Raw genomic sequence first — 25,200 nt, 5'->3', positions numbered from 1 at the left:
TTTTCATCCCTCATTATTCATGTGTACGAATAATTTTTTTAAACTAATGTATATATCTATTTGATCTCACCTGAATAATACGAATAATATGTAATATATCTCTATTTGATTTCTCCTATTTTTCATGTGAAATTAAAATAGATATATACGGGGGTTTAAAAAAAATTGTTAGTTTTTCACTCATGTTCATTCCTTTTACTTGAAAATTGAAAACAAAGACAACATTTAATTCTAAACATTTTCAAGTGTTTATATCAAATTAAATTGAAACAGAAAAAAATAAACAAAGGGAAAGTATGATAAAAAGAAGTAAATAATTGACACTTTCAAATTTTAAAATAATCATAAGGTAAGAAATTCAACTGTTGGTCTTAAAAGTAGCGAATAAAAATTTCAGATTTAAATTGCAATTTGTTAGCATGACTATAGAATTCAAATTAACACCAATTAATTAGATACTCTTATTAAACAACTCAATAAATGAATTATTACTAAAATAGAAAAGGTTACAAATATTGAAGAGATTCACATGGTGAAATCACATATATATATATATGTATATATATATGGGTTTAAAACAATATTATTATATTTAAATCCATGTATATATCGATCTGTTTAGGTGAAATCAAATAGACATATATTACATATTATTTATACTGTTTAGATAAAATAAAATAGATATATACATGAATTTAAAAAAAAAAAAAACTATTCGTACACGCGGTCAATGAGCGATAAAAAAAATTCATTTTGTGAAATGTAAGGGACTATAGATGGATATATAAATTTTAATTTGATAATTTTACCCCTAATAAATGATCACATGCAAGGCATGTGATGAATTCCGACCAAAATCTAATCGGAAACCTAAATAAGGACTAAATTTGATCAATATAAATTTGTAAAGGATGTAAAAGTATACTTTTAAAAGTAAGGGACGAAAAAAGTCATTTTATAAAAATGTGAATGACGTTTTGAACGATTTTCCCTAAACCAATAAATTCCTAACATAAAACTCTTTGCCTTCTTCATACTCCAGCTCTTATTATATTTTGTGTTAAAATTTTTTACTTAATACTAATATATGCATACTAAAACGTGCTCTTAAGGCTTAATTTACTTTTATCCAAAAAATAAAAAGATTCATAATACTTTTGAAGAGACTCATAGTACCAATTTATTATGCTTTGTTTCATGTTTGAAGTACTCTTTAAACTTGAATATTTCACAAATAAAATTTGTTCTTCTTTTTTTGATAAATAAAAAAGTAAGAAATCTTTCATTTTTGTAACCGCTAACCTGTTTGATATTGTTTATTGATGAAATGCAATGCAATTTGTCCATTTATTAGAGAGGATTGTAATTGTGGCATCACAAAAGCTAATTACACTATTAACCACTAAGATTCACCATATTCTTTCATAATAAATAAAATTTGTTGTTCTTTTTTCGATTTAATACCCCACAACTCAAGGGAATGTTTTTCATTCTTGTAAGTGTTGGCATAATTGATATTAATTGTTGATGTAATGCAAGTAATTGGTCATTCTTTTGTTGGTTTTTTTTGGGCAAATATGAATCTTTATTGATAAAGAATTAAGCGAATACACAGGAATCAAACAATTCCTACTTACATAAATTCTATCACTATTATAGTAATGCAAACTCAATCTTGCTGGAAACACACTCCGTACTTAGCTCCCAATTGGCTTTGGTCAGTGGGACTCCTCTCCAACTCACAACAGTAGTATTCCTAACTGATTCAAGGACCATTGACACAATGGTCAGAGCAAAGACACATTTCCGTTGAAATATGATACAAATTTCAGAAAAAATATTTATATAAAGGACCAATAGGGTGCTTGTAGTCATACCAGAAATATGTATCAGCACCATTTCCAATCAAATGTCTAATGAAAGGCTGAGCTTCGTCCCTCAACAACAATATTTTCCTCCATACCCAAGAACCATTAACAGGAATCTTTGCTGCCCAAAAGGAACACCCTTTCAAGTTGTTGATATGAACCCATTTAACCCAAAGGGTATCTTTTTTACAGCAAATATGCCATATTTGCTTCATGATTAGACATTTGTTCCAAAGTTCCCAATCCTCCCTCCATCTTAGGCATGCATATGTCAGTCCGCTTAACTTTTGCACAGAAATGAGTTCTAATCTCGCCAGCCCATAAAAAGGAAGTTAGCATACTACAAACCTTCTTGACGACAGATTTGGGAAGAATAAAAGCACCAGACCAAAAAACCTGAATCCCATTTAAGATGGATTTTACCAATTGTAATCTGCCTCCATATGAAAGTTTTTTACTAGCCCAACTATGAATTCCTTGTTCTATCTTATTTAAAATAGGTTGACGATGTATAAATATCGGGCTAGTAGATGTCAATGGCAAGCCCAAGTACCTAATACGGAGTGATCTAAAGGCATCTGCAGTGGATTGCAAAGCTGAATCTACATATCGTCACTCACACCAGCCATATATATCTGACACTTGTGTAGAGTTGGTTTGAGGCTGGACACTTCACCGTATTCATGCAATGTTGTCTGAATCAACTGAAATGATCTCCTTGTAGCAGCAGTAAGTATAAAAATTTCATCAGCAAAAGATAAATGGGATGGGATAATTTAAGTTCTTGACACTTGGGGTGATGGTTGAATCCATTCTTATTGTTGGTTTTTTGGGGCATAAACTAAGAAACAACACTTTAGTGTTGCAAAAAAAGCTTATAAGAGACTTGTATTAAAGATAAAAAATGAGTTTTTTGTTCTACATTCATCAACTCACTATTTATAGTGATTACATGAAACAAATTAGCAAAATATCCATCTAACAATTATCCTATAAATCTCAACAAAATATAATCTCCTTCTACTAGCAAATCTTATCTAAAATATCTGTTAACAAACCAATATGATCTTTTGTTAACAAATATCCTTATTTTTCTAATAACTAATTTTTGATATCAAACTCAATTTGATAAAACCTGTAGGAAAAGCTGGCATATTTCAACACTTATCAATGTTCCAATTCAGTAATTTTGTGAATATCTCCATAGCGATTAGAAACAGATAAGGGGATATAGGATCCCCCTGTTTCACTCCCAATTCGTTTCTGAAGTATCCTACCATTGATCCATTTAGGTTAAGCGAAAAGGAGGCCATGGTCACACATTTATCCACTAAAGCAATGAATTTAGCAGGAAAGCCCGATAGCTTCATAGCAGCAAATAAGAAATCCCAATTCAGGGCGTCGTAGGCTTTCATAATATCAATCTTTATGACAGCTCTTGGTGATCCATCTTTCCTGTGATAATCCCTCACCACCTCATGCATCAAGAGAACATTATCAAGAATGTGTCTGCCTTTCACAAAGGCACGCTGTGTGTTGCTGATAATTTCAGGAATAACCTTCTTTAGCTTATTGGTCAAGATGGCAGAATAGCACTTGTGCAATGTATTGCAGCACGCTATGGGCCTAAGGTTCTTCATGTGCATAGCATTTTCAACTTTTGGCACCACCAACGTGAGGACAGTACTATGAAGCGGATAATACATGAAAGTAAAACAATACTGAATAGCATCGATCACATCATTTCCAACCACATTCCAATTTAATTTGAAACATATCCATCAGGTCCAGGTGCTTTGCCATCCTTCAGTTGAAACATGAAACATGGCTCTTTTGATATCTTCAAGAGTAACTCTAGCGGTTAAGTATACACATTGCTCACTACTAAGTACAGGATTAATAAATTGCCACATTCTATTTTCATAGTCAGCTTCCCAGAGATAATCCAGAGAAAAAAGCTTTTGATAAAATCCACACACTGCAATATCCTGTTCCTTGCAGAGATCAGCATAGTCTGTGATCTTTACATCCTCATCATCATATAATGCCAATATCTTGTTCTTTGCAGTGTGTGCTTTCATCTTTCTATGAAGAAAGGAGGTGTTTTTATCTCCCTCTTTTAACCACAGCACTCTGGATTTTGCTTTGTATAAGGTCTCCTCTGCTTGCAATAGTTCAGCATATTCTTTGATTAGAGTTCTTTCTTGCGTGACTGGCTCAGAGTCAAAAGGCCTAGTCTGCATCATAAGCTGCACCTGCACCAACTCGATCCTTTTTTGGCACAACTCTGCCACTAATATTGCTGAAAATTTTGGACATGCAGGTTGCTTCCCAAAGCTAAAAAGTCATCAAATTATTAGACATGTTCCATTTACAAAACAGAAAAAAGGCAAGCCAATTAATGTTGAGTACACACTGATGAAGGAGCTCTTACCCTTTTTCTTTTTTTTTTCCCTGATTTTTTAACAAAACCCTAAACTACATATGTATATTTCAATTATGTATATTATATATATATTATATTATATTAATATAAATTGAAATATACAAATTAAAAATTATATATATTATATTATATAAATTAATATTATACATAATATTGTATATTATACATAATATAATATAATATACATAATATGTAATATTGTATACATAAATGTGTAAATATTTATACATAATATATTATGTACATTATATTATAATATATACATTATTAATGTATAATATTATTATGTACATTATTGTGTATAATAATGTTATGTATAATATATAATATACATAATATGTAATAATGTAATAATGTATATTATATTATATATATTATACAAATTGAAAATTATATATTATATATTATATATTATATGAATATTTATATAATGAAATATACAATAAATATTACAAATTGAAATATTATGTAAACACCATATTTATAATATTATAATATTTATAATTAATATTAATGTATATTATATATATTAAATATTTATATATTTATTTATACATATTATAAATATTTTTATATATTTATATGAATATTATATATTATACAAATTATATATATAATATAGCATATATTATATATTATATATATTATACATTTATATAAATGTACATTTATACATAATATATATATATTAATGTATATTTATAATATACATTTATATTATGTATTATATATAATATAATACATTTATACATTTATATTAATATACATAATATTAATTTTATACTTATACATAATATTAATACATTTGTACATTTATATTAATTATATTAATACATTTATACTTAATATTAATATATATTAATAAAATTATAATTTATACATTTATATAATATTCATTTGTAATTTATACATTTATAATAATATAGACTTATAAATTTATAAATATATTTATATTATGTATTATATATAATATAATACATTTATATATTTTTATATAAATACATAAATATATTTATTTATATATATTTATAAATGTATTATAAATGCATAAATGTATATTTATAGAAAAATATAAAATTATAAATTATAAATTATAATTTATACATTTATATAATATTCATTTATAATTTATACATTTATAATAATATACACTTACACATTTATAAATATATTTATATTATGTATTATATATAATATAATACATTATAATACATTTATATATTTTTATATAAATATAAATATATTTATTTATAAATATTTATAAATGTATTATAAATGTATAAATGTATATTTATATAAAAATATAAAAATTATAAATTATAAATTGTAATTTATACATTTATATAATATTCATTTATAATTTATACATTTATAATAATATACACTTATATATTTATAAATATATTTATATTATCTATTATATATAATATAATTCATTTATAATACATTTATATATTTTTTAGCTAATATATAAATATATTTATTTATAAATATTTATAAATGTATTATAAATGCATAAATGTATATAAAAATAAAAATATAAAAATTATAAATTATAAAAATACCAAATAATATGTTTTAAAAATACCTCTAAAAATAATCCAAAAAACATCTACAGTAAAAGTTTTTCATATAGTTTTTGAAAAACAACTCCAAAAACAACTAATCCAAACGGACTTGTATTTCAAAAACAAAATGCTACAGTGCTGTTTTTTAAAAACAACCCCAAAAACAGCTAATCCAAACGGAGCCATATAATGTTTGGATATGGTGTTTTTGGAGTTGTTTTGGAAATACACATTTACTGTAGTATTTGGAATGTGAAAAATAGTTTTTCAAAAACAACCCCAAAAACAAGGGATCCAAACACACTTAGTTTTAGGCCTAAAATTATGAGAGGAAAAACAATTTATCTGATATTTTATATTGAGATGTAAGCAAATGTGACTATTTAAACGCATAGTTGATTACCTTAATTAAGAATAAATATCTCAAGATTGATACTGTACTCTCAGACGATGTCTCAATGCTTTTTTCTGCTCAATATTATCTAACCTGTTCCTTTTTTCAGTTTTCCTCATATCTCAAAAAAAAAATTGCAAAATAATAGGGAAAAAAAGGAAACGAAAGGAAAATAAAATTACTTTTTTTTTTCTTGTTAACAGCATGCATCACTCGGTCCATTACAAGTGACTGTCGTCTCTGTTAATCTATATACGTTTCTTAAATATATGTTTTTGGTTTTACACTACTAATGCAAATTTTTTTTTTCTTAAAAAATAGATTCAAGTCAAATAGGGGACATGTTTTTGACAGGCTGTCGAGCCTGTGCAATAATAAATACCTACTCGAGAAAAATACAGATTTTGTATATAGCGGTGAGTAGGGTCGAATCCACAGGGACTGGGGATAATTCGTTTCTTCTAGAGTCCACGGTATGGGGGGTTTTGGATTAAATGCTAACTAAATAAATTAACTGCAGAAAATAATTGATTAAGAGGAATAATTAAGGGAAAACTCTAGCCAAGGGTACACTTCATAAATGGTTCAGGCACTGATTATTGATTCACAGATAATCCCACATTTGTTAATAGATTGGTTATAGTTGTCATACACGCGATAAACAACCAACATTTCCTTACTTTCTCGATAGTTAAGGTACGACCGTTAACTATTTCTCTAACCCAAAAACAACCCTAGGTACGACCGTAGGGTTTAATTTCTAGATTGCATTAATAATTAGAAAGACCCAATCCTAACTAACAAACACGCTACGAGTGTTTGTTTAAATTAGATCGTATGTTCCCCTGACATAAACCCAATTACGCCAGTTGCTACTGAGATAAAGATAACGAACAATTACGGATTCAATTATCCCTATTTAGCAAAATAGTCTATGTGAATAATGAAATATTGCGCATCTATTCAATCACTAACACGAGCTATGACAATTAAAAGCAGAAAACATATAAATACCAATAAATTAAGGAAGCAATTAAAATAAATTAGATCTCACAGTAATTGTTGAACCAAATCTTCAGTTGTCCCCTTGACTAGTAGTAGGAGGTTAGTCCTCCATTAATGGAGAACTAACCATGCGAAAAAGCTATCCGAATCTTACAAAATTGTTACTGGCCAAATCGGCCAACTAGCCAAAGAAAAAGTAATAAGAACAAAGCAATTGTGCTCTTTTTATTTCTGCCGTGAGAAGAAGAACCGAATTTGTTGCTGCCTTCAACTCTTAATCACGCGGGATCCGGCCTTCCCCTCTTCCCCAAAGAGTCACGGCTCTTTTTCATGTTTTTTTGGCTGAAGTCCTAATCAAATGGGAATCTAGCTTCCCTTATTATTTTTTGTTTCCTAATTGAAATCTACTAGCAAATAAAACTAATCTCCTAAATAGGAAAAGAAACCATAAAAGAAAATATCCCAAGTTTTCTAATCCAATATTAAAACTAATAATGAAGATTAAAATCTTCAAAATCTTCCTTCAAAAATTGCCTTGAATTCGACTCGGGCTTGGAAACCAACCCCAAACGTGCCACCATCCAATGAATTGGAAAATTGCCACTTTTAATCACGTTTTGCCCCTTTTCCTACAATTGGCACCATTAATCAAATATAAGTAGAATCCGACAATTAAAACAATATTTGGCTAAAATCAAGGGGAAAAATAATTATAAATGTAGTAACAAATTATAACCTATCAGTTTTGATCTAAAATGGAAGCATTATTGCCATATCCGTCCAAATTAATTATGTGCCACTCTCTTGTTTTTTCTTTTTCCAACAAAGGATAATATTTTATAAATATTAAACACTTGATTTTACAAGGATTAATTACAAAACGGGAATACTACCGGTCCGTCCAAATTAATTACATGCCACTCTCTTGTTTTGTCATATCCCACTACTTTCGAAATCCTATGGTATTTGTTAATAAGCATTTATTCTTGCAATTTCTTGTCATAATCTCCGCTTTCCTAAGGGCGTCAACTCCGACCACAAACCTTTTGGGTTTTTTAAAAAAAAAAAAATCCAAATAGACCTTTTTTCAGCAAATAGACAAACCCTTTACATGTTTGGTGGCAGAGTTGTGGAAATAACCCTTTACATGTTTACATTCTTAATTACTAGTATTTTAGTACTTATATGTGAAATAAGTTCTCAAAACTTTTATTCTAGATGCCAAATGTACCCTTGGTAACTCTAATTAATCAATCTGATATTACTGAATGACAAAAATATCTATTTCTCATTCTAGAAAATGGGGATTCTGGTTGTTCCCTATCTATTTCTCTATCTCTTCCGTCTTCTCGCCTAGCCAATTCCCAATGTTGCATTGCAATATTGCACATGGGATCATGGGCTATAAATAACTTATGCTAATAAATTTCACTTCTGCTAATAATCTTTTTTAGCAGTGAAGTGGAACTCGTATTCATTTCCAGCTAGTGTAATTAATTGCAAAATTAAAAGATTAGAATTATGCAGGCAACCAAGAACTGATGCTGACGATAAGATTTAGCAACATGTGGGCAATCAAGAACGATTGGTTGACTTTTTTTTCTTTATTAATGAAAGGGTTAGCAAATGTTTAAGTTTCACTTTGTTAAAAACCAGAATATGAAGAGGGGATCTCTAATCAACTTCCTTCACTGAAATCAAGGAAGCTGGTTTCTAATAGATAAGATTTGAACCCTTATATTTCTTGGAAAATTCCTCTCTATTTGAGTACGACACCATTTGACCAAAAGAAAAACATAATAATAAGAGTAATAAAGTAAAGTCTCATTTAGCCGGAAAAGCATTGCAATTATCTATATATCTACCATTCATTTGAAAAAGAGTGGGGTGCACTAGTAGGAGGAAAACACCACTCTTTTGACATTTGAAGGTAATTTATAGATTTCTCGGTTCCTTTCTGCGTTTCATTCATAATTTTCTATTTTTTTTTTCCAATTTTGGCTGCTATCCTGTACTCTTGATAGAATAATTCAGAAACCTGAACTGACCTCATGAGTCATGAGGTCTTCCCTTTTTTTTTGCTTTTGCCCCTTTAAGGTCTCCTTTAGAGTTTTGAATACTTGCAATACCATATAAATAACAAGTTGGTGTACAATACTCTATCCTACTAAAAAAATTTTGGAGATTCCTATTTAAAACTAGAGTATTGCTTTTAAAAAAATGACAGGAAAATCACAACATATCTAAATGGCTTACCATTTAGGGAGATGGTGAGACAAAAACAAGGATAGGGAAAGAAAAATCAGGTAACAATAGAAGAGAGAGAAACACAAGATTATAACACATATATCATGATATATCTTGTTAAGTATTGTAGATCATTATTGTTAGCATTAATGCATGTGATCCGAAATTTGCCCTCATATAGATATACCGTAGGTAAATGATTAGAGGTATGCCGATTTAATTATGTGTCTATCTTCCACAATTTACCCAAAAAATAAAATAAAATAGAGCGCAATCACTTGTGCGAGCTGCTATTTAGAAAAAAAAAATAAAGTTAACAAGATCACTTTTTCTGCATAAATAAACAAATGCTCATTCCAATCACGCATGTTCACACTAATAAATAACCATAATCATACTGCAAATGACTGAATGATACCGGTAGAGAACAGCATTTTGCTATCGCAACTGGAATGAGCTGCCTCCAACTCAATACTATCATCTTTGCATTATTTTGAAGCCTGGAACCCAACAATTGCATCAGCAGAGTCTTCACCCAACTCCACCACTTGTAGATTCCCATATATAAAATATGGTGTATTATTGGAGTAATTGGCTTCCTCGTAAGTTCAGGGCATCTTGTGATTAATTTACTGATCTCCTTCATTTCATTTTGGTTTCTAGCTCTTCTGTCCTAAAGGACACTTTCAAGTACCTACCATTAACTTTTATTGATTTGACATGGTGTACCTTGTTAATTACAAATATTTATATCTACCTACTAGATAAGAGAACAACTCAAGTTCTCCCTTGAATGCCAAGTGTCAATATATTGTTAGAGGAAGGAGTTAGGAAGGAGTTTGTTTTCTGATTTTTGGGATTTAAAGAGTGAGAATGCCTATTTGAGCCTTGGTCTTGAAATTAAAGGTCTTAATAGTTCCTTACTATTTAGGGGCTAATTGGTAACAATGGTTTAATTATTTTCATTTGTTCCTTTTGTTTTGTTTTTAATTGGTTTGAAAGGTCAATTGAATCCTTTTATGAAAACTACCTTATTAAATAGTTGCTAACTATTTAGGGTTATTTTTGTATATTTGAAAATATATCTTTTATAATTTTCTGGTCAGATGCAAATAATTGTAGACTATTTGTGGACCTTTTTATCACATGGGTTGTTTTGAATTACATTATTTAATACATTATATAATTATTTTCATTTGTTCCTTCTGATTGGTTTTTATTTGATTTGAAAGGTCAATTGAATCTTTTTATCAAAACTAGCTCATTAAATAGTTGCTAACTATTTAGTGTTATTTTTGTATATTTGAAAATATCTCTTTTATAATTTTCTGGTCAAATGCAAATAATTGTAGACTATTTGTGGGTTTTTTTATCACATGGGTTGTTTTGAATTACATGATGGGTTGTTTTGAATTACATTATATAATTATTTTTATTTGTTCCTTTTGATTGGTTTTTAATTGGTTTGAAAGGTCAATTGAATCTTTTTATGAAAACTAGCTCATTAAATAGTTGCTAACTATTTAGTGTTATTTTTGTATATTTGAAAATATCTCTTTGATAATTTTCTGGTCAAATGCAATAATTGTAGACTATTTGTGGATTTTTTTATCACATGGGCTGTTTTGAATTACATTATATTATTAATTATATAATTATACAAATTAATGCAGTCATACCCGTTAGAAGTAATGTTCCTGCCTGTTAGCATGATTAGTATGACTGATGACTCATGATGTAAGTTAGTCAACAGTAGCTTAATGGTCTTATTAGTCATCGAGCTTCCTTCTTCTTCATTTACCAGAATTTCCTTCCCCCTTTTTCCCTTTCCCTTTTTTCCCGCCGAGTAGCCTCTTTCTTTCTCTCAAATAGCCGCTTTCTTCCCGTCGAATCAGCCTGCAAAATTTTCAGTTTTCTACCAATTCCTTCAACAACCAATTGTCCTTCCTTTTGATTGCAACCCACAAAATCCTCCACACGCACGTGAATTTTTGTCCTGCCCCAAAAATTAGGTCAGTAAAATTTTTTCCCCCAAAATCTAGAAGCCTGCAAAATCTTCAATTTTCTGTCAATTCCTCGAGCAACTAATTGTACTTCCACCAACTAATTGTACTTCCTTTCGATTGCCTCTCAAAAAATCATCCACATTCGCGTGAATTCTTCTTTTTTCCCAAAAAACAACTCACTCAAATCTCTTTTTCCCCAAAATCAGCTCATTTTAGGGATGGCTGTTCTACCGACTTATCATCTATGGTACAGCTTTCAGAACTTACTATTTCCAGCTCTATATATACCTTTGTTTCCCAGTTTTGCCGGTATTCAGCAGACGAGCGAAGAAAATCTAGGTAATTCCTATTCTCTTTCCTTCTATTTCGAGCTGCAATTTTTTAGTTTTAGTTTGATAACTGAGCTGCAAATTTTAGTTTGAGCAACTAATTTTAGTTTCTGTCAATTTTTCAGTCAGCATATTAAGTTGCAATTTTTTAGTTTGATGAATGTTCTTACCTTCTGTTTATTTATTTATATTTATTGCCATGTTCTTACCTTCCGTTAATTAAAGACTGCCATGTGTTTGATATTATACATAAAAGAATAATTATGATGCTATTTTTTCGATTAGCTTACGTTTACTTTTTTTCTCTGTTTTTATATTATTTTCAAATGCTGCCGGACTTTTGCCAACATTCAGGCGAGCAAAGAAAATATAGGTATGTTTCTATTTTATCACCTTCTATTTTGAACTGCAAGTTTTTTTTCACTGTTGTTGCCTCTGTTTATTGCTTTCTCTTAATTAAGGAATGCGATGTGTTTGATGTTATGCTATGATAGTTTACTTTTCCCTCTGTTTTTTATTTCAAATGTTGCATGATGCTGTTAGCTGCTTATCTATTCAATAATTACATCATTTAGTATCATTGTCCTTTGGCTTATTAAGGTTGTCATTTTATATATATTACTTAGTTTTAGCTATTCTAGGATGCTTTGATTCTGTCATTTTGAGTGCCTTTGGATTAGCATCTTGCTTTGTTTATAGTAAAATTAGATTTTGATTTTTTGTGTTCCAAAATGAAAAAAAAAAAAGAAAATTTAGTACAGGTTTTAGATTGATAGATGAGATGTTTGATGATTCCCCTGATCTAAGAATGTTGGAAAGAAACAAAAAGACAAACTTAAATATGCTGACTGAGCATATGAAGTTTAGTCTCGATTCTTCTATTTATAAGCCATATTCTCCTTTTACTATCAACTGTGAGAATGACATTCGTGAAAACCACTTTGTTGAAACATGTGCTTCACAAAATCACATCGATAGGAACCTAATTCTGCCGAATGACTGCAGAGGTAAAAATGTTTGGTTTCCTTCAAAAAATACTGGAGGAATTCATTATACCTCTGATTCTATTGACAATCATTCTTTGCTCCCAATCAATTCATCTTTAATCAATCTGTCTGATGTTCAGCCTGCTAGTTCATCACAAGTTAACTGCAATGAGCAATCATTTGTTATAGAAAATTAGTTTCAGAGTGAGCAAGTCACAAATGTTAAAGGGAGAAATGTTTCTTCTGAAATATCAGGTCTAGACATGCAACTAATTAATTATACTCCTCCCCTCTTTGTGAATAGACATATACCTATAATAGGTACTACTCCAGTTATATCTTATAATAACAGGCCTCTTGAATATTCTGACATTTATGCTGGAGAGGTGATAAATAAGAAAGAATATAGAAGACACGCCTACTTTAGATGGAAAAAGAAGAGATTGAGAGCAAAGTCTAGATCAATTGCTTCTACAAATATAACTGAAAAGCAAACAAGCACCACAATTGGTAATGAGTGTTCCTCAGTTGTTGGTGTTCAGCGTAGTTCTCGATGTCATTCGAAGCATCACAAATCATCTCTCAAAAAAGCTCAGCCAGGTCTAGAGTTAATACTTTTAAGTTTTCTAATATGTTTTTCTCCACTGCCATTAAAATCAATTGAATGGTTTGATTACTAAATGCTCTCAAATAATTGTATTTTAGGAAGAAAGTGCAAAACAGGAAGAGCTTTGTTGGATATAATTCCTGACAAAGCTGATATCCTACCAACCCAACTAGATTGTCCTCATTGCGGAGCCAAGAAGTTTTTTTCTGACACAGCATATTTTTGTTGTCAAGATGGTGAAGTTGTTTTGGCTCAAAATAAAATTCCAGATATCTTTAAAGAGTTATTAACTTCATCTTCACAAGAGGCACAATCTTTTAGAACTCTTATTAGAACATATAATAATCATTTTGGATTCACTTCCTTTGGTGTTAAAGCTGATCAGAATTTATCAAAAACGAGTAAAGGAATTTACACTTTTAGAATTCAAGGACAGGTATATCACTTTTTGAATGATTTCAGTTCAAGCAATGGTCATAATAATAACTTGCAGTTATATTTCAATGACTTTGAAACTGAAGTAAACAATCGATTAGCAGCTTGTCCTAGACTATCCGAAACTGTGATTAGGAAAATTATGCAAGTTCTTGAGGCTAACCCATATGCAAAATTCTTTAGAAATTTAAGAGAGATACCTGATAGAGCCGTTATTTGGCGCGTTTTGCACTGTCATCTTGCTTTAATTTTGGCTATTCATGGTGCTAAGAAAGGGAATTCCACTCATATTTGATATTTGTGTGAATTGTAGGTGGTTAGCATTAAAATGATATAACGGGGTAAATTTCCAGAAGACTTGTCGTCCCAGGGCGTGGCCACGCCTTGGAAGGTGGACGAAACCGAAAGACGGACCGTGGTCCACGTGAACCCGAAGCGTGGGATCAAAACTCAAAAGGGGATAGCTTTTTGAATTGCTCCAGACGTCTCTGGCCTTGATTTTTCTCTTGTGCGGCGGCTATAAAGAAGGGAGGAAGCAGGATTCACAAAAGAGGAGGACCTTAGCTTTAATTTTCTTTTTCTACTTTTTGTCAGACGCTTTCCGTCGTTTCTTTTTGGCTTTTACTTCGGCAGCAAATTAGACAGCTAGATTGACATTGAATAAAAAACAGTAGCTTTAGTTTTCTCTTTCCCAGGCGCTAGACGTCGCTTCCCTCATCTGACTTTCAACTTTTCTGCTGGACAATTCATTCGTAGCTTTAGCTTTGTAATTGGGACTCCGAAGCAGGGACGAAGGCAGGGCCTTTTCGGTTGTTATTGCAGTTAATTTTTCTTTCCCAATTCCTTGGCAAATAATTGAATGAATTCAATTAAATCATGCGGGATTGAAACGATGAGTAGCGGCTAACTTCCCCCTCTACCCAAAGGTTGACGCAAGGGCGCGGTCCATAATATCTGTGAGATCTAATCAAGCTTTCATTATTTCCTCCAATTTTGTTGCTATTCGTGCATTTCCTGAATTAATTGTTCATGGGTATTTGATTAATTGAATATCAACGGCCGGGTATTTGATTTAATTTAATAGCCTACTGCCACGTTAATTAAATAAAATCCGTAATTGTTCATTTAGTTGACACCCCGTGGCAACCACCATAATTGGTTTTATGATGGGGAAACGCAAGATCTAATTTAAATAAACCCTCTTAGAGTGTTTATTGGTTAGGGTTGGATTCTTCTAGGTTTAATGCAATTGGATAATTAAATTCCTACGGTCGTACCTAGGGTTGTTATCCGGTTAGAGAAACAGTCAATGGTCGTACCTTGACTGTCGGAAAAGTAAGGAAGAGCTGGTTGTCAGAGCTTATTGATAGCTATAACCAACCTAGTGAAAAGTGGGTGAAATATCTTTGCATCGATGAGCATTTAATTGGACCGTGCCTGAGCAGTTGATCCTTTGGGTAGAACTTTTATCAATTGCTATTTTTATTGAATTGTGCTTTGTGAGTTAGTTCTGAATTTAGTTCGCCTTATTTTTATTTTTATTTTTTTATTTTACTTTTATTCTATTTATTTATCCCCCACTTTTGTTCTACTAATTTGGAAAGAAATAATTTCCTACCCGCTCCCTGTGGAATCGACCCTACTTGCCATTGTATGCAAAATTAATATTTTTTATAGACAAATCCGGTATATCGGATCAAGCAAACTCTTCGGGAACAGGGTGAATTAAGTAACCCATTGCACACCTAGGGTCCCTGCTCCAGTACTTGGATTTGTTTTATAATTATTTAATTGAGGTGGTAATTAGGACTTTTTAGTAATTATTATTGCACAGGTTCGACACCTGTCAATACCTAATTTAGATAACTACTACATTGTGTTAAAAACTCTACCTGGTGTTGATCAAAGAGTCTATAATAGACCAACAACTTCACAAGTTGCAGGCTTGTGGGTTGAGGGGCAAGAAAATGGAGAAACCAGTAGGCGTGATATTAGAGTTCATACCCATAGTGTCACTTCAAAAAATATACAATACTATTATGGATGTTATGATCCACTCCAATATCCAATACTTTTTCCTTTTGGTGATCTTGGCTGGCACCAAGGAATACCAAAGAAAGGAGCAAAAGTAAATGGAAGAAAAGGAAAAAAAAGGCAACCTGTAGCAGATTTCATTTCCCCTGAAAATGCTGCTACAGTAGAACAACTAATCCAAAATGAAGAACATGGTTAGTATAATAACTATATACCATGATCTTTCATTTTACCTATTTAATATTTATGATTACACATTTAATAATGTACTATTATTTTTTCCACAGCAATGGAAAACATATTAATGTGTTATAAACTTCAGATTAGGGACAATGATGAATCTTGGCTATTACATTTTGCTCGCCTCCTACAACAATATATTGTTGATTAATATGTGAAGCTTAAGACACAAATACTTGACTTCTATAGATTACAACAAGAGGAAATTAGGAGAGAGTTCTTGAAAGGCATAATAGATGCTTTAGGATCAGGCGAGAGTCAAGCATCTAATGTTGGCCAACGTATCATATTACCGCCATCATTTATTGGAGGGATGCAATGACATTAGTACAGAAGTATGGTAAATCGGATATATTTCTGACCATGACTTACAATCCTAATTGGCCAGAAATAAAAGAACACTTAATAGACAAAGAAGAGGCACAAAACAGACCAGATTTGCTTGCTAGAGTATTTCATGCTAAGTTAGAACAGCTTAAAGATGAACTTCTGAAAAAATGCATTTTTGGTGAAGTGGCAGCTTACACTTATGTCATTGAATACCAAAAACGTGGACTGCCACATGCACACTTCTTGCTAATTTTAAAGTCAAAATTCAAGATGTATACTCCTGATGAATATGATAAAATTGTCTGTGCTGAGATACCAAATAAAGAGAAAAACGAGCATCTATATAATTTGGTTATTAAACATATGCTTCATGGACCATGTGGTTCACTTGATCCAACAAATGTATGCATGAGAAAAAATGGAACTTGCAAGAATAATTTTCCTAAAAATTTCTGTGAGGAAACTATCCAAACTCTTAATGCATATCCTGAATATCGAAGGAGAGATGATGGAGTTCAAATTAAGATCAAATCAGCTCTTTTAGATAACAGATGGGTTGTACCATACAATCCATATCTTTTGGCTAAATTTGATTGCCATCTTAATGTTGAAATGTGTTTTACAATTAAGGCAGTCAAATACATTTACAAGTATATCTATAAAGGTCATAATAGAACTAACTTTTGTGTAGTAAATAATAAACCTGATTCAGAAATTGATGAAATTAAACAATATGTATCAGCTAGGTGGGTTTCTCCACTTGAGGCAGCATGGAGAATCTTTAGATTTTCTATGAGTGAAATAAAGCCAGCTATTATTCATTTACAATTGCATTTGGAAAATTATCAGCCAATGAGTTTCAAAAAAACAGCTAATCTTCAAAATGTTGTCAATAACTATCATTTGAAAAAACCAATGCTCACTGAATTTTTTTACATGAATAGGACAGATAAAGCAGCTCAGGATCTAAATTGTACTTATGTAGAGTTCCCTGATCATTTTGTCTGGTTACCTAAGCAAAAATACTAGAAATTGAGAGAAAGAGGTGAATCAATAGGGCGAATAATGACTACTCATCCTTCTGAAGGAGAACGATACTACTTGAGATTACTTTTATCAAAGGTTCGATGTCCAATTTCATTTAATGACCTGAGAACCTTTAATGGAGTTCAAGTAGAAACGTTCCAAGAGGTAGCGTTAATTCGAGGCTTGTTACAAAATGATAACAGCCAAGAAATTTGTTTACAAGAAGCCTCACTCTTTCATATGCCCTATGAAATGAGGCGCCTTTTTGCAACACTTTTGGTTTATTCTTGTCCTAATGACCCAAAGGCATTGTGGCAAAATTTTGATTCTTCTATGTCAGAAGATTTTGCCAAATGTTCAGCTATGACATGTACACAAGTGAAAAGAAATGTCCTGCAACAAATTGATGGTTTTTTGCAATCCATGGGAAAAAGTATACATTCATATAATTTGATTCCCACTGGATTCTCTTATGAAAATGTAGAGAATGAAACTCGAGAATTAAGAGCAGAAAGAAACATTGTCATTTCAGAAACTGACTTAAATTCAATTAACCTGCTCAATGAAAAACAGAAAAAAGCATTCATAATCATATCTGAGAGAATTTACTCAGATAAACCTGGTGTTTTTTTCATTGATGGTCCAGGTGGTATTGGAAAAACATTTTTGTATAGAGCTTTGTTAGCTGATGTTAGATCTAAAGGCTATCTTGCTCTTGCTTGACAGGTCGTCCGCCTGTGCAATAATAATAATAAATATAGAACCTAGATACCACTAAAAGCAGTCAATAATCAATCCTAGGTACTGGAGCAGGGACTCTAGGTGTGCAATGGGTTACTTGATTCACCCTGTTCCCGAAGAGTTTGCTTAACCCGATATACCAGAATTAATTAATTGACAAAAATTACTAAATAGTAGACAGTGGCAAGTAGGGTCGTCTCCTCAGGGACTGGGGATATCTGTCTCTTTTTAAAGTCCAATTGGTAAGGGGGGATTTTACCGGAATGAAACTAAAAACAATTAAACAATTTAATTAAAAATAAATAAATCACTAGCACAAGTAAAACAGGAATTAAATCAAGAATAAATAAATTCTAGCCAAGGATACAACTACTCAGGCACAGTCCAATCATCCGATCATTGATGCAAGAGAGGTTCACTTAATGTATTAATAGGCTAGTTATAGTCTGACGACCAATTTTTCCTTAAATTATAGATGACCAAGGTACGACCATTAATCACCTCTAACCAGAAAAGTACTCCTAGGTACGACCGTAGGAATTAATTTTCCAATTGCATTAATAACTAGAAAAACCTAGCCCTAACCAATAACACGCTACGAGGGTTATTTAAATTAGATTGCACGTTCCCCTAATGTGTAAACACACCAGTTGCCACTAACATTAATCAATCAAACAATTACGGATTTAATTGACTAAATTGGCACGAGATTAATAAATCACATTGAACATCGGGCCCTTGACATCCAATTAATAAAATAATCCCATGAAAATTCAAGCAGATAACGTGCAAATATTAATAAATAAAGGAACACGTGAAGACTAATTAGATCTCACAGATTTTCGGGACTGCGCCGTCGAGTTGACCCTTGACTAGATGGAAGATTTAGCCACGCCGCATAATTAAATCACCACACGAATTAATGGATTGCAAAGGCATAGCGTTTTCTATTAAGAAGTAAGGAATAAGAGGTGTTTTTCCCGTTGGGGAATTTTGTCGAACACCTGGCGTGTGTCAGAGGCCAGTCCAAAGAAGGAAAAACTAAAACTACACTAAAAGACTAAAACTAGAGATGTCCCTGCTACTCTACGTTATCCCTATTTAAGCAATAAAAAAAAGATAGACTCAAGCTATCTAGGTGGTCCCCACACATGTGGACAAAGCCTTCAAAGTACTTCTTGCCCCAAGTCTCTTTCCGTAGCTTTCTTTTGGGAGCCCCAAGTGACTTGATGCCTTCCACTAGCTTGTGGTCCCCCACCAATTCAAGGGCCCAAGAATTGAAGCCCTTAGAAGTCTCCCTATTTTCCATAAAGTCCTTCCTTTTTAGTGGTTTTCTGCTTCATTCCTGAAATTAAGTCCATATACCAAATATGAGTAAATATCAGAATTTAGCACACTATTTATCAGGGATAAAAGGGAAAATTACTAATAAAAATTACTAACAAATGACACCCTATCAATTCCCCCCACACCTGAATCATGCTTGCCCTCAAGCATGGGAACAATTCAACCCAACAATGGCCAGCTTTAACAATATCATTGCCAGCTGTGCTTATACCGAAATGAAGATCTAGTGGCTAAGTGTCAAGACATATCCCTCCCGGTTAGCTCTCAAGTTCCTAGACCTGTCCAATTCATGGCTAACTCACCTAGGAAATTCAAATATTAACTAGCAATAGTCAGCAATTCAGTCAACTGACAACCAAAATCTCAACAGTGCGAACCAAGGATCGGCAGGCCAACATGATCATAAACTCAATTTTCCACATCTGATTTTTTTCTTTTTGTTTTGTTTGTTTTTTTTTTAATAAATTGCACGAATAATGCTTAGTCCCGAGCTATTCAAGTCTTTTGACGTGAACTCTGACATTTTTAGATGAAAGAGCCCAGTTACTCAACTTTTCACAGCTCCAGGACCACTTACTCATAGATATCGCCACTTTTTGACGCGAGAGCCGACACGTGTGGTGAAGACCCCCGGTTACTGGGTGGCGACACTAGCGGAGTAAAGCCATACGTTATTCACCAATAACACCAAAATACCAAGTAATTACAAATCATAGCCCGCGTCATGTCCTAAATATGGAGAACTAAGGTCGACAGGAGACCAAACTACACAACAATGCCGGCAAAATATTTATATTGCCTAAACAAGTTAGCCATAAATTGCACCAAGTCGTTAAACTCAAAATATTCACCAAGAAAGCATGCTCTTACCTGCCACTAAAACCCAATTCATAGTATAAACCACCACTAGCAATGAAAAAGTGAGCTGCCAAAATATTCACCAAGATAACAAAAAAGGAAAAACACCCAAAAGGGACTAAAGGGACAACACCTCAACAGAAAAACAACACTTAAACAAAAAACATAGGAAAAACACCCCAAAAATGAAAAATTGAAAATATCTAGCACCCAAACCGACCCCCCCACACCTAAAGGACACATTGCCCTCAATGTGATAATATAATAGCAGAGAAAACGGAAGGGGCAACGGTACTTCCCTGACGTCGTCAAGACAAGGGGGGGTTGGGCGGAAACTGCGGAGGGAACCCGGCCTGCTGCATAAATGCCGCTAGATTCTGCGCCATATTGTGAATGTTAACGTCCATGTGTTTCTGCCGAATCTCAAGCCGCTCGACTGTGTTGCGTAGCTGGTTCCATTCCTCATCCGTATGGCCGGAATGGGGGGGAACGGAGGAGGACGGTCCAGGATCGCCGCCCACCGTGGAGGCACTGGCAAAGGATGATCGAGGGGGAGGGCGTAGCGGTCCCGGGGGAACAACCTCCCAACCATTGTCGCCCTCCCGAACTAAGCCCATTTTCTCTAGGCACGGGATATCCAAAGGCTCCATTTGGCAGGCTATATGCAAGTTATGGTTAGAAATATCAAGTACATGCAAATTAATCGCCAAGTGAGTAATGTAAGACCCAAGAATCAAGGGGCGTTTCTTTTTAGGCAAAATGGACTTGAATTGAGACGCGAGCCAACACCCAAGATTAACCTTAATATTGTTTTGCATGCACCATATAAAGAAAAATTCTGGCTTAGACAAAACGCCCGAACTATCTCGCCTACCCGAGAAACTGTAAGCCAAAAAACGGTGGATATAGCGAGAGGCCGGGTCCTTCAGATAGGACCCCTTTGATAGACGAGGGTCATAGTTTTTTCTGTCTACAGACATATCATCCCAAAGAAAGCGATAGCGGGAGAAAAACGGCTGGACATAGTCACATGCACTCTCGGCATACTCCCTAGACTCAGCATAAGCAGGATCAATGAAACCAAAGGCCAGATTGAAGTCGGTTATGGAATGGTGGAAATCCTGGCCCATTAAACGGAAGCGGATGACATCAGGGGTAGAAACTGTGTAATTAGTGGGAAGGTCAAACTCAAACGTGGCATAAAACTCCCTAACCAATTCAACAAAGGCTGGGAGGTCAGTTATACGAGAATAGGGGCGCCACCCGATGGCCTCAATCAAATCGTGAAAGGGGACGCTAATATTGAGAAGGCCCAAGGTGGCGGGGTCCCTATAACGACAAGGAATAATCCGTCGTTCACAAGCCGCTTCATAGCGCCGCTTGTCGGCTGCCCCGGTGAAAACCAAATGACCCCCAAAATGTGCAGGGTCAGAGATATGGACGCCTCTTTGTCGCCCAAGACGAGCCCGCCTCCCAGAGCAGGAAGGATCGTGCGAGGGGTCAGAGACGGGAATGGAATGCTGGGGTGGAGGGGGCTGAGGAGTCCTAGGGGTCCTAGACTTAGAAGAAGATCGAGACTTCACCATGGTGACCAACAGGCAAACCAAAACAACCGAGTAGCAAATATAAGCGTCACGGGCGCCCCCAATAAACAAGTATAAGCGCAGCAATTCACCCACAATTGGACACAAATTTCAGCAAATGAGACACAATCCCCCAGAAATGAAACTTGAAAGTAAGCCAGTATCTCCAAAAACAGCAACAATGATAGGCTAAAGTGCTCAACCAGTACCACTGGTGAGTCACAGGGAAAAATTAAAGCAAATGGGCTAGCTGTTCAACAAATAGTAGAAAATACCCCCACTTTGGCAGCAATTAAACTCAAACTTGTCCAAACAGTTCCCCCAGGAAATAACTAAATCACCCCCTGCTCTATCCAACCACTCACTCACAGGGTGGACCCAATCACAAATGCCCAGTAGTTACAATTCACTGAATTAGGCAATCTAGAACACAGATTATGAGATGTTAAACAACTACCCTCACCAGTACCACTGGTGAGTATAGAGGGAGAAATTAAATCAAATAACCAACCTAGAGAGCAAAAACAGATTTGAACACCCAAGTAGCGCCAAAAATGAGCGAAAATTAAATCCAGAAGCAATTGGCTGCAGTCTAACTCAACTATAATTATCAGCAAATTTCCCACAGATGGCAGCAATTACCCCCAAATTAGTCCCAAAATTTACCCTAGAAAATGCCCACTACAACCCTGCTGTATCCAACAAGAAATCCAACCACAGATTTCAGAGATTTCAACTAACTAGGGGAAGAGAAGATAATACCTCCAACTGTCAAAACTGACAGGTGGTGATGCGCGGCTGTCTGCGAGTGAGCTAGTGGTGGAGCTTGCTGGAACTTGGAGCTATTGCTGAGGGAGGTGCGGCGTCGCACGGCTGCAGCGCACGAGGAGCTGCGGGCGGCGCCGGCCGGGGTTGTAGGCTTTGGCCTGAGATTTTGCCTGTAGTGAGGAACGATGGCGGCGGCGGCTGCCCTTGGGCTAGCCAATGACGCGCCGCCAAGGGAAAAGGGAGAAGGCCGCGTGCTGTGGGAGAAGGGATTCGCGAGCTGTGGCCGCGCAAGGGGGAAGGAGCCGCGGCCCGCTGGTGGTGGCTAGTGGGCTTCGTCGACGGGCTGCAGGGCGGAAGGAGCGCTGGGCCTGGGCTGCGCGCTGGAGTAGGCGGAGGAGGGTCGCGTGCGCCGTGGAGCTCCTCGGTGGTAGAGCTGGAATAGGTGGCGGCGGCTGGAGCAGGTTGTGGGCGAAACTGGAGCAGATCATCGGCGAGGGAGAAGGAGCCGCGGCGGTGGGAAGTGCGGCGCGCGGCTGTGGAGCAGAGCGGCAGGCGGTGGACTGGGGCGCAGTGGAGCTTGGAGGCGGCGGCGGATGAAGAAGAAAAGAAAAGGGGAAAAAGAAAGCAGCGGGGAAGAAGGAAGAAAGAAAAAGAAAGAAAGAAAGAAAGAAGAAAAGAAAGAAAGAAAGAAGAAAAAGAAAAGAGAAGAGGAATTTTTTTTTTTTTTATTTAATATTTTTTTTATATTTAATTTTTTATATTTTTTTGTAGAAAGAAAATAATCTTTTCTTTTTCTGTTAAAGATAGGAATAATAAGAATAATAATAATAATACTCATAAGAATAGGAATAGTAGATAATAATAATAATAATAATAATAGAAGATTGGTTTTTTTTTTTTTTCATGTTTCAGGTCATCAAACATCGCGTGGGCATGCCAAGATTATAAAACATCCACTGACCTCAGGAGAGACAAACACTATGTGTTTGCGCACGCCAAGATTACGAAACGTCCCTAACCTCAAGAGACACCAACACCGCGTGGGCACGCTAAGATTGGTCTTCGTCCTCTGATCTCAGGAGACACCAACACCGCGTGGGCACGCCAAGATTTCACTTCCTGATTTCAGTGAAGGAAATATTAATACAGATACTACCCAACGAGGAAATGACCCACTGCAAAAGAAGAACAACTAGAAATAACAAAACTAATATTCGGGTTGCCTCCCAAACTAGCGCCTTTCTTTAGTGTCTTTGGCTAGACATAGCTCATAATTTGCTTAAACCAAGCAAATTGGGTCCTCCAAATGCATCATCTCTACCCGCTCAATTGGAACCTCATCATAATATGGCTTGAGGCGATGACCATTCACCACAAATTTCTTCTCCGTATTTAGACTCTGGATTTCCACTGCACCATAATCAAAGACATTTGTTACAACAAAGGGACCAATCCAACGAGAACGTAGCTTACCTGGAAATAACTTCAATTTGGAGTGATACAGTAGAACTTTTTGTCCACATTCAAACGTCTTCCTAGAGATCTGTTGGTTATGAAAAATCTTATTTTTCTCCTTATAAATCACAGCATTCTCGTAGGCTTCATTCATGAAAAATCTTGTTTTTCTCCTTATAAATCACAGCATTCTCGTAGGCTTCGTTGCGAATCTCCTCCAATTCTTGTAACTGTAGCTTCCTTTGAATTCCGCCCTCTTCGATACCCATGTTGCATTGCTTGACCGCCCAAAATGCTCTATGCTCGAACTCGACAGGGAGGTGGCATGGCTTCCCAAATACCAAACGGTAAGGAGACATGCCGATTGGTGTCTTGTACGCCGTTCTATATGCCCACAAGGCATCTTCAAGTCTCACACTCCAGTCCTTCCTATCAGGTCGAACCATTTTTTCCAAAATCGACTTGATCTCCCGGTTCGATGCTTCCGCCTGACCATTTGTCTGCGGATGGTAAGACGTGGAGACTTTGTGCAAGACACCGTACCTCCTGAAAAGCGCAGCAATCGTCTTGTTGCAGAAATGGGTACCCCGATCACTTACAATTGCTCGAGGCATTCCAAAGCGGACAAAAATGTTAGATTTGACAAATTCTGCAACCACTTTGGAATTATTAGTACGAGTGGGCTTTGCTTCCACCCATTTCGAAACATAGTCTACAGCAAGCAATATATATAGAGAACCATAAGACGAAGGAAAAGGGCCCATAAAATCAATACCCCAAACGTCAAAAATCTCAACAAAAATCATTGGGGTTTGGGTCATTTGATCCCTACGAGAAATATTACCTACTCTTTGACACTTATCACATGACTTACAAAATGAGTAGGCATCTTTAAAGAGGGTTGGCCAATAGAATCCACTCTCTAGA

General features: G+C 34.6%; 2 protein-coding genes across 2 annotated transcripts; one reads left to right on the top strand and one right to left on the bottom strand.

The window, feature by feature from the left end:
- Positions 1-3,025: 3,025 nt before the first annotated feature.
- Positions 3,026-4,111, bottom strand: LOC113779453. Its single transcript, XM_027325033.1, has 2 exons — positions 3,669-4,111; positions 3,026-3,554 (listed from the first exon to the last, which is right to left on the bottom strand). Exons 1-2 carry the CDS (start codon positions 4,109-4,111, stop codon positions 3,026-3,028), a joined length of 972 nt encoding a protein of 323 aa, XP_027180834.1.
- Positions 4,112-16,483: 12,372 nt separating this feature from the next.
- Positions 16,484-17,524, top strand: LOC113779452. The gene has a single exon (XM_027325032.1). It carries the CDS (start codon positions 16,484-16,486, stop codon positions 17,522-17,524), a length of 1,041 nt encoding a protein of 346 aa, XP_027180833.1.
- The last annotated feature ends 7,676 nt before the right edge of the window (positions 17,525-25,200 follow it).

The sequence above is a fragment of the Coffea eugenioides genome, chromosome 8, assembly GCF_003713205.1.
Source record: "Coffea eugenioides isolate CCC68of chromosome 8, Ceug_1.0, whole genome shotgun sequence".
Classification (NCBI taxonomy): Eukaryota; Viridiplantae; Streptophyta; class Magnoliopsida; order Gentianales; family Rubiaceae; genus Coffea; species Coffea eugenioides.
This window is presented reverse-complemented; position numbering and strand designations above follow the sequence as displayed.

What these genes read in the sequence shown, in the direction of transcription:
- LOC113779453 (XM_027325033.1), bottom strand. Translation starts at nt 4,111, where the DNA reads ATGCAGACTAGGCCTTTTGACTCTGAGCCAGTCACGCAAGAAAGAACT. An exon ending in CATGTTTCAACTGAAGGATG is followed by an intron (nt 3,555 to 3,668) that starts GCAAAGCACCTG and finishes TCCGCTTCATAG; the next exon opens with TACTGTCCTCACGTTGGTGG.
- LOC113779452 (XM_027325032.1), top strand. Translation starts at nt 16,484, where the DNA reads ATGACATTAGTACAGAAGTATGGTAAATCGGATATATTTCTGACCATG.